The 13,748-nt window shown below is 35.0% G+C and overlaps 1 protein-coding gene and 1 long non-coding RNA gene across 6 annotated transcripts in view; one reads left to right on the plus strand and one right to left on the minus strand.

Moving 5' to 3' along the window:
• The window catches only part of LOC149541971 (replication factor C subunit 3-like), a 78,834-nt gene extending 71,309 nt beyond the window's left edge, over positions 1-7,525 (plus strand). Inside the window, exons 6-12 of the mRNA XM_089797017.1 lie at positions 4,126-4,304; positions 4,413-4,549; positions 6,161-6,256; positions 6,373-6,442; positions 6,583-6,660; positions 6,770-6,872; positions 6,976-7,525. Coding sequence (XP_089653143.1) covers positions 4,126-4,304; positions 4,413-4,549; positions 6,161-6,256; positions 6,373-6,442; positions 6,583-6,660; positions 6,770-6,872; positions 6,976-7,031 — 719 coding nt within the window. The 3' untranslated portion in view covers positions 7,032-7,525. The remainder of the gene's footprint in view (positions 1-4,125; positions 4,305-4,412; positions 4,550-6,160; positions 6,257-6,372; positions 6,443-6,582; positions 6,661-6,769; positions 6,873-6,975) is intronic.
• The window catches only part of LOC149541970 (uncharacterized), an 81,050-nt gene extending 71,595 nt beyond the window's left edge, over positions 1-9,455 (minus strand). For 4 of the 5 annotated variants that reach the window (XR_016355405.1, XR_016355404.1, XR_016355406.1 and 1 more), the window contains exons 1-3: positions 9,255-9,455; positions 4,462-4,536; positions 4,157-4,264 (exon numbers count right to left, since the gene is read on the minus strand). This is a non-coding gene — a long non-coding RNA (uncharacterized LOC149541970). Of the gene's footprint in view, positions 1-4,156; positions 4,265-4,461; positions 4,537-9,254 lie in introns of those variants that run through there. The other variant, XR_016355403.1, reaches the window with a different exon arrangement.
• Positions 9,456-13,748: the final 4,293 nt, after the last annotated feature.

Below are 13,748 nucleotides of genomic sequence, written 5' to 3' on the forward strand. Positions count from 1 at the left end.
TAATACTCCGATTTGCCACATACACAAAGATGAACACCAATGGAATAAGGTGGGGGTTGAATTCCACCGAAACCATACGAGCCAAATAGGGAAGATCTTTCACTTCTGAAATGGCAAACAATTCCGAACTCCAACAGAAATCCGCAACACAGAGAAATATAATCCAAAGCATGTTTACAAACTTCCTACAAGTTGTGCTTAAATACCCATCGGGAAAATCTTTCCAAGGGTGTACAAAGATAGCCGACGGTGACACAAACTACGAAAACAAAAATAAAAATGGGTCCGAGATAAAATAAATCAATCGGCCTGTTACAAAGATTAAATTATCTCAGTTTGACCGTCCGTCTGCATGTGGTAACTCGTGCTTGGTGATAATTCTGTAACTACCATCCTAAACAATTATGTCCAGAAGATACTGACAAATTGTACATCCCAATCACTAACGATGTTTCAAGGTAAGCCGTGCAGATGAAAGAGTTCTCTAAAAAATAGATCAGTAACTTGTGCAGCCTGAAGGTCCAAGGGGATGGCGAAGAAATGTGCATACTTTGTCAACCTATCAACCACCATGAATATAGTGTCCTTTCCGTTCACCTTGGGAAGACCTGTTATGAAGTCCATGGATATACTTTCCCACTTATGTTCTGGAATTGGCAAAGGTTGTAGTAGCCCAACAGGGAGAGTGTGTTCGGACTTGTTCTGTTGGCAAACCGTATATTCTCTTACATTCTACAACACGTTCCCTTTCAGTCCCTTCCATGAAAATCTCTCCCGAATACTTCTGTAAGTTTTAAGGAAGCCAAGGTGTCCAGCCAAAGGGGAGTCGTGTACTTCCTTCAGGATCTTCTACTTTAGTTTGGATTCTGGCACCAGGTATATCCGGTTTTTATAGTAGATGATATCATCCACCACTCTGTACCAATCATCGTGTGTGTGTCCATCCATTATTTGACAAGCAAATGTATTCTTGGAATATTCTACCAATAGTTGTGCCTTCCAGTCAGCTGAGATCTGGTCTAGTGAGTAGAGGGTGGGTTTTCTCGACAAGGCATATGCAACAACATTGTTCTTCCTTTTTACATATTCAATGTCGAAATCAAAAGACTGAACTTTGCTTACCCATTTTTGTTGTCATTCATTCAAGTCCCCCTGCTTCAGGAAATATCTCAAACTGTTGTGATCCATACGAACAACAAACTTGGCACCTACCAGATACTGCCGGAACTTGGTTAGTGCATGTACGATGGCCAACATTTCTTTGTCGTAGATAGAATACAGGCGTTCTGCTGGTGTAAGCTTCCTGCTCTCATAGGCGATAGGGTGTTTATCCTGCATCAGAACTGCTCCAATGCCCTCCCTGGATGCATCGCATTCCAAAATGAACGGTCGGGTGAAGTCAAGCAATGCAAGAACCGAGCAAGTGCTCATGACCTCTTTTAGCTTATCAAAGGTGAGTTGTGCCTCTTCGTTCCACTGACATTTCTTCTTGTTCGTGTTCGTCCTCATCATTGGACACTAACTCGATGTAATAGATCTTCCCCTTCCCGAGGCATCGATGGCCAAGCTCCCAAGGCCCCTTGCAATTGAAACACAATTTTTTCTTTTGGAGTTCTTGTCGGGTGGCTTCATCCAACGACGGCTTCTTGGGCGGAGGTTTGTCCCTAGGAAGCGTTGGCAGTTTCGGATGTAACTTCAAGAAGATGAGGATGATGTTGACGACGATGCCATACTTTGTGCCCTACTGATTGCCTCCGATAGGGTGGATGGATTGAATCGCTTCACCCAACCTTTCAGCAATTTTGCTAGTCTGTCCATGAAGAGCACGACCCGTATTCTTTCGAAAATGTCTATGACCAAAACAGAGAGTTTTTGAAACTCCACAATGAACTGATCTATCAATCCAATTTGTCTCAGTTACGCCAGATCTTTGAAATTGAGCTCAAGGTCTTTCCCATCAAATCGTTCTATCAATCTCCGTGAATTCCATGTCTTTATTTGACCATGCCCTGATGTGATGGTGTCGTGGTGCCACCATTCATGCGCAACTCCCTCCAGGTGCAATGCGGCAAATTTGATTGCTTATTCTTCTGGCATAGGATTCAACTGGAAGTAGATATCGGCCTTCATTACCCATGCTTGCGCTGAAATGGAACCCGATCCGGCAAATGGAGATAGATTCACCTTACTCAACTTTCTCCTAAGATCGTTGTTGAAGTACCCTCTATTTCTGCCTCCTGAGTATCTCATTCTCAAATCTACGTAATCTTTGTAGGAAGTGTCATATTCAAAGTTTGCATTCTTCCAGTCTTCTCTCATCTCTTCGAAGGTTGGTTGTCTCTCTCCGTGATGTGCCTCCGTCCGTGGTGGAAAAGTCAACATGGAAGGTCAAGAGTGTGTTGGCTAAGGGTGTGATTTACCTGACACCAAGTCCGCGCTGTGACCATTTTGTTCTCCAAATAGTTTGTTCTCTGCCAACTTCTTGAGAGTTTCTTCCATGAGTCACTGCTTATCAGTTATCTGTGCCTGATTCCGGGCAAGTTCCCTTAGTAGTGCCACAAGTTCGGTACCGATCGGTTCCCGTTCGATCAATGGAATGTGTCCTTCTTCTCTTCCGACTATAAACTCTCATTCACCATCCACAGGCTGGCAAGATCGAAGGGCTCTGATACCACTATAATGTGTTGTACCTGCAACGAGCCTTTTAATCAATATACCAACCCTAAATTGAGGCCGTACAGTTTGTGAGTACAAGGAAAAACTCAAACTGGGCCCAAATAGTGTTGTACGGTTGCTGAAAGAAGGTCGTACAGTCTGAAAAGTATGTACGTACAATGTGATAAGGGAGCCGTACAGTGGGCAACGTGAGGGAGGAAATGCAGTTGCAGGAGCTATCCATATGGAGGAAGGGACAATCCGTACGGTGACTAAAGAAGCCTGTATGGAGAAGTGGTGGAACTATTGAGATAGTCGTATGGTATACTGTCCGTACCGTGGTGTTGCCTAGCAGGGGGTGTCCGTACGAGGGTTGTGTGCAGCAAGGAAGCCGTACGGTGGCTCAATGAAGCCATACGGTTAGTATAATGGCCTGTACGGTGGCTTAATGGGGAATTTGATTACCGAGGCTGAACAAGAAGGTGAAAGGCAGTACGGATGGAAGGCTGGGAGTGGAGCGAGTAGAGCGGAATCACATAATGGTGACAGAAACACAACTTTGCTTGCACATAAACACAGAATGTTGATTAAATCTACACAACAAGAGAGAGTCGAATGCGAATATTGATTACCACCAGAAGATAATACTTCGATTTGCCAGACACATAGAGATGAACCCAATGGGATAGGGTGAGAGTTGAATCCCACCGAAACTGTACGAGCCAAATAGGGAAGATCTTTCACTTCCGAAATGGCGAACAATTTTGAACTCCAACAGGAATCCGCAATACAGAGAAATATAATCCAAAGCATGCTTACAAACTTCCTACAAGCCATGCTTAAATACCCATCGGGAAAATCTTTCTGAGAGTGTACAAAGATAGCCGACAGCGAAACAAACTATGAAAACAAAAATAAAAATGGGTCTGAGATAAAATAAATCAATCGGCCCATTACAAAGATTAAATTATTATTTGTTTTATAACGGGAAAATTACAATCATAGACATATATCTAAGTGGTGGGACATGTCCCTTGCATTCTAGTATTTCCCCCAAGGGTGTCTCTTCAGCTAGGAGCCCTGCAACTTCTTTGCGGTAGTTTCTGGTAGGGTTCTGTTTCTATTCTAGCTCTAGCTGATCCCCTGCTAATTATCATTCATCAGTATAGAAAACTGAAAAAATTGCAGTCTTTACTTTAAACAAAATTAATTTTAAAAAACTACACATAATCTAATTCCAAGTTAAAACATCATATATATGAAAAGATACAAACAAATTCATGATCTGTTGGATTTCTAACTCATTGTTGTATACATGTTAACATACTGAAAGCACTCTGCATACATCAGTCAAGTTAGCTACATGAATGGTTTATTTTAGAGGCAAAAATATTCTATTTCAATATTTTATCTGATCCCTTTAATAATTTAGTTTAATAATATGAAAATGTACATCACTGTGCTGTGCAGTTATAGTACTTGGTGAGGCTGATAAGCTTACCAGTGATGTTCAACAGTATATTCACTGGCTAATGGAACGTCACCAAGACTCATGCAAGCTTATTTTCTGCTGTTCTACTGTAAACAATCTTCAATCCATAAGTTCCATCTGCAAGGTCATTGAAATTAAGCCTCCAACAAATGAACGGGTACTAAAATGTCATACTTCTCAACTGACATTAGGAGTCTATAATATTTTAATCTTTGCATTAAGCAACAAGGATCATTTAAACGTGGTTTTACTTTAATCCTAACAGATAATAGAAGTTCTTGAGCATATTGCAAAGAAAGAGAGGATGACTTTACCTAGACCTTTTGTGCAACGAATAGCAGAGAATTCAGACAGAAATCTTCGCCAAGCAATCAGATCCTTGGAGGCCTCTACAAGATCTCAGTATGTATGAAATGTTACTATGATATTATTATAACTATAACTATGCACACAAACAGAATATAAAAATTACAAAAGACACGTATCCATGCATATTGCACAAAATATCTTTATAAATCTTGTGGCATCATGCTATGATTAATTTACTTATAGTTGATTGTAATTATCTAGAATCGGTCAGAAAATTCTTGCTTTAAAATAATGGGACTGATGAGAACATGGTCATGAGGCATTAATGTTTGACAAGGCTAGCCCCCAAAATATGAGAAATTAAGTGTTTTATTAAGTATTATACACATGAAATCTTTACTAGGCTCAAAGAAAACTTCGAGGTGCAAATCCAGGCATTAAAATGTCAGGAGGCTTCTGTATCTCTACTTTTAAGCCCTAAAGCCCTTATTAGTTTATGGTTGTCCACTGATTTGTATGCTATGTCCACTAATTTACAAATCATCCATAGTACCATAGCCCTCTGATAGAGTTTCCATCTTCATTAAGTGTCCTTCTCTTGAATGTATGGGTGGTCAGCTTAGATTGAGTCTCAAGCACCCTCAAGTTAACAAAGTGCCCACCTAGCTGACTTAGTCAAAGATCCTCCATATAAGAAAAGGCTCTTTAACTGCAACAGAAATACTAATTCTCTTCTGTCGACTCACTTTCTAAACCAATACATTTTCTGCCCAGGTGCATCAAGAAACAATTACATTTATGTTTTCAGAGTAGTTAGCAATTAGTACTAATCATACAGAAAATTAACAATCTTACCTCCTCATTGCTTAAGTACTTAAAATTTGACTTCTTATCCTTAATGGAAAAATTATATGTTTAAAAAGTCACATCAGATCTTGTGTGATGAAGAAATATTGAAGATTTGACCTAGCTAGTTCAAAACACTTTAAAAATAATTGGTCAGGATTCTTCGAACCCGCTGAGTTATGTATAGACTTGATGCCATTTGTCTATTATGACATCATCGATTATACAAGTTTTTGTGGTAGATTGATTTATATTTTCTTTATTAAAGAAACACTCTGTATGTGTGTAAGAGGTAGTCCTTGCTAAATGAAAATTATACTTTTAAATTTCTTTCTTTTTGTGTGGTTTTACGCTATTCAGTTAAGCTTTGAAATTTATTCAAACTTGAGCACAGTTTTATCATATATACATTTAAGTATCTTAACTTCTTCAAATCAAAGAATAATGTATAAGAGTGCATTAATGTTTGGACTTGACACTAATATGTGAAGCTTCAGGGCAAGTCTAGAAGAGGAGATATCTTGTTTAAGTGTGATCGTATAATTAAAACTGAATATTTATTTAATAAAATCAACAGAACTAGATGAAATAAGAGACCTTCTCCTCTGTCTTGGCAACTGTATGAACAAACTTCGAATGTAGGCATATAATTAAAACTTATAAGCTGATCATTTATCTCCAATCTTAAGGCATGATATACTCTTAATGCTGCCTCTGCAATTTTTAACATACAACTTCAATATGAAGAATCAGATTAGGAGATATGCTTGAATATTCATCAAATAAATCTCATGTGATTTTAATGTTATGATCTGGTTAATATACTCTTGAGTCTTGACCACCAGTGACGCTTAACAGATATCCATTCATAGAGGAACAAAAGATTCTAACAGGCTGGGAAGATGATATTACAAAAATTGCAAAATACATTGTGGAGGAGCAAAGTCCAAAACAGTGAGTTCAAAGCTCAATACCATATTCATTACAGTCAATTATGAACTTCCAGTAAATTTATAAATTGTAACTGGGCGTTAAATTCACACCAGATCTCTTTGGCATTAACCATGCAGGCTCTATAAAATCCGAGGCAAGCTTCAAAATCTAGCAACGCACAATGTGAATCCGAGTTTTGTTTTCAGTGTAAGCTTCAAAACTGTCATATTATACCCAAGTATAGAAACTTAAATCATTATATGTTTTTCAAGGCCTGTGACAATTTGTATCTTTTGTAAATAGGATTCATTGGTTTGATGAACACATTAAAAAATTTAATTTTGCAGTATGTGGTGGAAGAACTTAAGCGCAACTTAGATGACAATATGCAGATGGAACTTCATAATCTCTATGTAGCTTTCAAAGTGAGTATGATAGTCTGCCAGGTTATACAGCTTCTGTGATTTATAACAAACATTAAGAACTTATTAGCTGTCTGACTTAATATAATTAATTGGTGTTAATCATGAAAAGGGCAATAGCTTCAACGATGGAAAACCTCTGACAGAAAATCAAAGGACTCAAGATCGTGTTCTGCATGCAAAAAGAAATGCCTATCTCTATGTGAAAATTGAAGGTAAGCATTTATCAAAGGAAAGAGCAGAATTATGACTGCAAGTTTTCAGTTCGTTTTATTGCTCTACTTCCATGTGATTTCTCTTTTATTATTTTAATGGCAGAGTTCACAGCCAGATTTATGAGTGTCTGCAAATCAATGAAAATGAGACCAACATGATCAAAATCAAATTCAATGGGAACTGACCCACTAGTCTTCCTCAGAAGTTACAGGAATCAAAAGTATGGGCACTGTTTACCACAAATTGATGGATTTGGAACTTTGATATAAACAAATTAATAACAATATAAATGACTTTTTCAAAGCCAATGTTACCCAAGTATCAGAATTAATTATTTTGATTCCCCTTGAACTATGGCTTCTAAAGCGATACCTTATTTTTACAAATAAGAAAGAAATTATGAGTGTCTTATTTGTTTCCACCAGAAATAAGGTGTCAGCCATGGTGCCCACGCTCTAAAATTCACCTGGCATTGGGTTGCTATGCAGTCTTATAATCTCCACCAGAAAAAACATGGAGTCAGTTGTGCCCCAGCTTTGACCTTTGCATGGCATTGCATTGTCGTACTTGAATGAAAATCTCATTGGTTCCGGACTAAGTTTTAAGGTGAAATCCATCACACCTAAGCTGATAGGTAATATTATTGCTCTAATGTATATTGTTCATATGTAGTGTATTATTAATGTGACATTTATAAAGTCAACAAAATATGTTACAAATAGGCAAGAAAGGAGTACATTTGATTAGAAAATTTAGAAAGCATAGAAACAAGGAATCTATAGCCTCTGCTTGGAGTTGGTGGAAAGTAATTGTTATGTGAATTCACACGTTTCATATTCAAATTGATTATCCTATCAACAGATAGATTTCTTTCAAAGTTATTTGATCTTAGTGAAAGCCCTTTCTGATGCTTGTTCGGATTTTTGCAACATCATTGTGTGACTAGTAACCCTGAAAATTAACATGTATTTAAATAGTAGATGCCCTCCCCGTTATTTGCACTGAATTGATTATAAATAGCATATAACATGCAAGAGGTGTATAGCAATCCCCATATAACATGCAAGAGGCGTATAGCAATCCCCATACTGAGATGCTAAAGGAACGCCCATATAAATCTTGCATAGAAGAACATTTATCAAACTAAAAATTTAGTACGATGAGATTGCGTATTAAAAAATCACATTTCAAGTGCAAACTTCTACTTGGTCATAAAGGCAACTTCAGAATTCTAGAAAAATTCAAAAACAGCATAGACGATAGAGAAATAAGTAAAGAACAGTACAGAAAGTTAAGATGGTTTTATCATTTCTCCAAATTAGACCCTACCCTATACAAACCTTACATAGAAAGTCCACTGGAACTTAACATGGTAGATTCTATGGATTTTATCAGTCTAGTTTGTATCTGTTTAAACATTTGAGTGGCTCTTGACATTTCACGACAAGAACATATGACAAGGAACCAGACAATCCCAAAAGAAATTCAAAACATGTTACGCCCGCAAAAAGCAAAAGACTCCGAACATATGACCCTACAAAGCAACTTGAACACAAGAATGACATTTTGAAAGCATAAGAATTTCCACATTATTCGAATTGAATTGTACAAATTGCATGACATTTATGATCTAGGAAAAAGTATCTTCACCTCAATTCCTGATGTAACCATTACGTATGGAGGCAACAATGTTCCCTGTAGATTAACAAAGAAAGAAATAGAACAACAGTTGTCTGGAACACAATTTAGATTCTTGACCTGTGCATGATAAACTAACAATTAGGATGGCAGTCTCCGATGCAATTATAATTGGCTCTAGAATTGGCAGGATAGAAGCATTTGTCCTGCTTCCAGAGTTAGCATAGGCTTCAACAGATTAAGGTCAGATGGATCTGCATTACTCTTATTTCTCAAGGTGCAATCACCCGAAAGAAATCCTCAAATCCTCTTTTGCCAAATCTCAATAGCTCGGGCACTTGCTAACGAAGATTATGAACAGATTACAATTACATACTTACACAAATTAAAAGGAAGATAAAAGAAAGACAACCTCGTCGATATATACTTCAAGCAAATTATGCCCTAGCAGGATATTTTCATTTTGTTTTTGGCAGAAGTTTTACCATGTAATCAATTAAGGGGAAAAAAGAATCGGTTACTTCGACTGCTTTTACAATGCGGTACCAAAATGCAAACCATTACATTCCTAAAATATGGCCACACAAGGATGGGGTTTCAATGCAGCTAACTAGCAGTCCCCAAAATTCCAAGCAATATCCACTTCTCAGCATCTCAGAGAAGAAGACACTATTTGATTTTGTTTCTCAATCAAAACCAATTTAAGGACAGTTCTGCATCAAAGAATGAGCAATTCAACTAACCAAGCCAAAAGGTTGAACAAGTTACAGATCGCTAACTTCCTCCTCCAAAACCTTACGCTTTCTATATATCATTAGTAAGGAGAACTCGAACAATTGGTTGGGCTCATCATCAATTTACACAGAAAAAGAACAAGAACAGAATTACTTGAGTTGGTTTAGTAGGAAGGTTGCAAGAAGAGGAACTCAATTACTCAGGTTGGTTTGGTGGGAAGGCTCTCTTATATACGTTAAAATGTCATCGTCTATCAAACGCTCAAAATTTGTCCCGTGACACAGTTTTATTGTGTTTAGAGTTTAATTGTGTTTAGTACCGTTAGTCGTTTTTTCTGAATTCTACCTTTTTGAAAGCTAATATTTGAAATTCAAAACAGAAGACTGGACATAAATTAATTGATTTCTATCGGACATAAATAGTGTCCAGCCCATTTTTTGATGAGGGGAAAACCTGGCCGTAAAACGTACTTTTTATTGCAATTATTATTCACTAGCACTTGTACTTAAAGGAGCAAGGCGTACGCTCATAGTGACAAAAGGTGGAAGTCTATATAAGACAGGTGGCTAGCATATTTTTGCCATATATTTAATACAATATGAAAGGAATATAACCAACAAAAAAAAGTTAAACATTTTTAATTTGACATAGTTAATTATTAAATCCAAGATGGTTAAAATCATCTAATTAATATAAGAAGATGAAAATAAAGATCTAAGATAAAAATCACAATGTTTCAAAATTATTCATTGATTCCATGGGTTACTTTATAATCAATTTTAAGTCGAAAGAGAATTTTTTAGATTGGCTTCTTATTTGGATGAGGGAGCTTGTCCATACAATGAGGAAACCTTGAGATTTTTTTATAATAATTTAAAAATCAAAATAAATTAGAATAAAATTAGTTTCCTTCATTTTTTATTGATTAACAATTTGGATGAATGGTGGTCCCTGCATAGACATTGTATAAAGTTTGCACATTTTAGTTTAACATCCCTTTTAATTTCACCAACTAGGTTCTTTAATCTAAGTTCTTGCTTAGTTTTGTGAAAGGTTAGAAGGATCTTTTGATTTGTCATTAAATATCACCAAGTTTCATCAGGTTATAATTAATATAGTTATAATTCAAGTTGTGTAGACAAAACATGCTACCCATAGTTGCAAACATGGCTGGAGGCACAGCTGTTTCAGATTCACCTATGTATTGATTACTTGATTGCATAGGTATTGCGCAAGACAAAGGCACACCAATTTTATATTTTAGTCTTACCAAAAAATGTTCATCGGGTTATAATTAACATAGTTATAATCCAAGTTGTGTAGACAAAACATGCTGCCCATAGTTGCAAACATGACTGGAGGCACAACTGTTTTAGATTCACCTCCATATTGATTACTTGATTGCATAGGTATTGCACAAAACAAAGGCAGACAAATTTTATATTTGAGTCTTACCAAAAAATGTTTTATAACCACAATTGTGTTTCCAGAGTAGTGGTTTTGCCCTTTACTAATTCAATTGGATAGATATGATATTTTTATGGAGATAATCTTAACATTTAGGATGGATGCACTCTAAAGAGTTTCATGTCGTGAACTCTGAAAATTCCAACATTAATAGTTGACATTGGATATATGAAAATATGCATAAATTAGTAAATTGCACTACATTGCCACAAGACGAATCTTTTCACCATACCTATAACACAACAACTTTACACATTAGGGAAAGATGATATTGGAATGCATAAATGTAGCCAATTAAAAATTTGATGAAGTAACACACATAGAGTCATATATATTAATGGAAAGCATGATATTTCTACTTATTCTCTCTATAGTGAGAGTTGGTGCAATTGAGACCCTTCCTTTTTTTCTAATAATAGTATATGTATTATTTTTCATTCTTGAATATCGGTCAAAGGATAATGATGGCTCTATATGAAGGTTGTTTAGTGACTTAACTCTTGATATAGTTGAAAAATTAAAACTTTGTTGTTCCATTGTCAACATCAATAGTATGAAGCATGCCTAAAATGTCTATACTTGTATCTGAGATATTTTGTAAAGATTCAATGTCTATTAGAACACCCTTATAGTATGGGTCATATTTGATCTTATATTGTAATACAACCTAAACATGACTCCTACTTTCTTACATTTACGAATAAAACATTGTTACAAATGAGGTTTTGTCTCTCAATAGATGTAACCTTGGCTGACTATTTCACATAAGTTTGGTTTTAGTTCTCTAAATTAATCCCATGGACTTTCTTGCACATCTAAATTCAAACGTCAATAGCCCAAGAAATTACACACACACACACACACACAAATACTTCGTGCAATAAGATGGGAATAATATCAATCTCAAACCAAAAGAGCAATAGCCAAATGAAAATGTAGTGTAAAGAAAGGATGTTGCAAGGTAGTAGAAACATCACATCATTTCTAGATTCAGTCACCAATTTTTTAGTTCACTAAAAAAATACCATAAAGAATTATATTATTGGTACAGATCCTTATTGGATCAAACTAAATGCAATCATAAACGTTTAAATTCAATCATCGATTTTTTAATCTACTAAAGATATATCATAAAGAACTAAGTTGTTGCTAAAGATCATCACTAGACTTAAATAAATCCAAACATAAACATATAAATTCACCAAATGTCTATTTTTCTTTTTGTAAGATTGACTTGTGGCATCCTTGGGAATTAAATTGAGATGCTTAGACTACAAGCTTTTCCTTAGGTTGGATTTTTATAATAGTAGTTAAAATGTAGCAACCAAGTTTATAGTTGGGAGGGATTCAATATTCTAAATTATGATTAAAGATTTGTAGAATTATTCATGAAGTGCGATATCAAGGTACTTGGAGTGCACAATCTCTCTTCTATTCTTTGTGGGTGCCACTTATTTTGTACTCCTAGTCACACAATGTTGTTGTTCATTTTTGTATTTAGCATAACAATAATTTTATATATCTAATTTTCTTAAAATAATTACTTCAATAGTAAAAACACATAAGACCTATGTAGTGATAATTAGGTTCAATGATATACATATAGTTGGAAGTAGAAATTCAAGACACAAAACCATCCTTTTGCCATGATATTTGTTACACATGTACTATGAAATTAATATTGTAACATGATTCGACCATGGGTGAAAAATGGAGTTATTATTATATTCAAAATGGATTATTATTGGATCTTGAACCTTGATTTTCAGGATATATATTTAAATACTTTCTCTAACTAGCATAGATCCATATAACATTATCAATAATTTTAATCAAGAATGTAATATGCACTCATTTTTTGTTACTTGTTGAATATAGATTTTCTCTCTACTATTCCACTTGTACATTGATATATGCAAGACACTCATCTAATTTGGAATTTATGTGAAGGTACAACAATAAACCAAAGGTGTCAACAGATCTACGCATTGATGTTGATGAAATCTAAAATGTATGCAAATAGATAGTGACCCATCTGCATCATTCTATTATCTTTGAATCTTGAGAATCAATTGCCAAAGTGAAACACAAAGTGACATGACTTCAATTTTTTCGTAGAGATGTGTAGAGATACATGTTTCATTGATACATCTAAAATCCCTCATATTCTAATAAAATATTTCCTTTGCCCTTTTAAAAATTGAAGATATTTACTATTTGTGAAGTGACTTTTTTCTAAATAGATTCTATTATTTTGAATTTCTTAGATTTTTGTTCTTTCTTAATAATGACATGTATGCAATAGGGTAAATTTATTTTATGCAACCATCTTTGAATGCTTAAATTGATATTTAGGTACCCTGACAATGAATCACAACACATGATTTTGAAATGCTATTTCCTAATTATTTTGTATACAATTTTTTTATGAATGTTTTCCTTTATTTGTGGTGAACAAACAAAGTGATCTAACCTATAGATACGTGGAGTAACTATCAGCTACCCTTTTCAACACTACTTCCATACATCAAAGTTTATAAATACATAAAAATGGATCATTGTCTCTCAACAATTTGATAAATCTCTCTAATATTTTCCTTGTGATAGTTTCCATTGTTGTCTTAACATGAAAGCAATGGAAATTACACAAAGCTACATGGATGACAATTTTTCCTACCATTAGTCTGTAAATTATATCTCATAAAAAGTATTTAGAATTCAAGAATATAAATGGATCTCGTGAATGTGTAAATTTCATAGAAATCATAGCTAACTTGCAAATATAGTTTTATAGATATGAAAATAGTATGCAACTTCATTTCAAGCATTATGTAGATCAATATTTAGGGTTGTTGATCAAAAGGAATATAGGAAAATTTCTTTTGAAAGTTTGTGTTGATAGTCTTCTCACCAACATGAAAGAACTAAATCAAGGTTTACATGTTTGTAACAAAAATAATGCAATAAGTTATTAGAATGGTTATCATGTATTAATTAAATGTCAGATTTGCAATATTCATGAAATAAGGGAATAC

The sequence above is a fragment of the Cupressus sempervirens genome, chromosome 8, assembly GCF_028749045.1.
Source record: "Cupressus sempervirens isolate cs-2001-9-10 chromosome 8, ASM2874904v1, whole genome shotgun sequence".
Classification (NCBI taxonomy): Eukaryota; Viridiplantae; Streptophyta; class Pinopsida; order Cupressales; family Cupressaceae; genus Cupressus; species Cupressus sempervirens.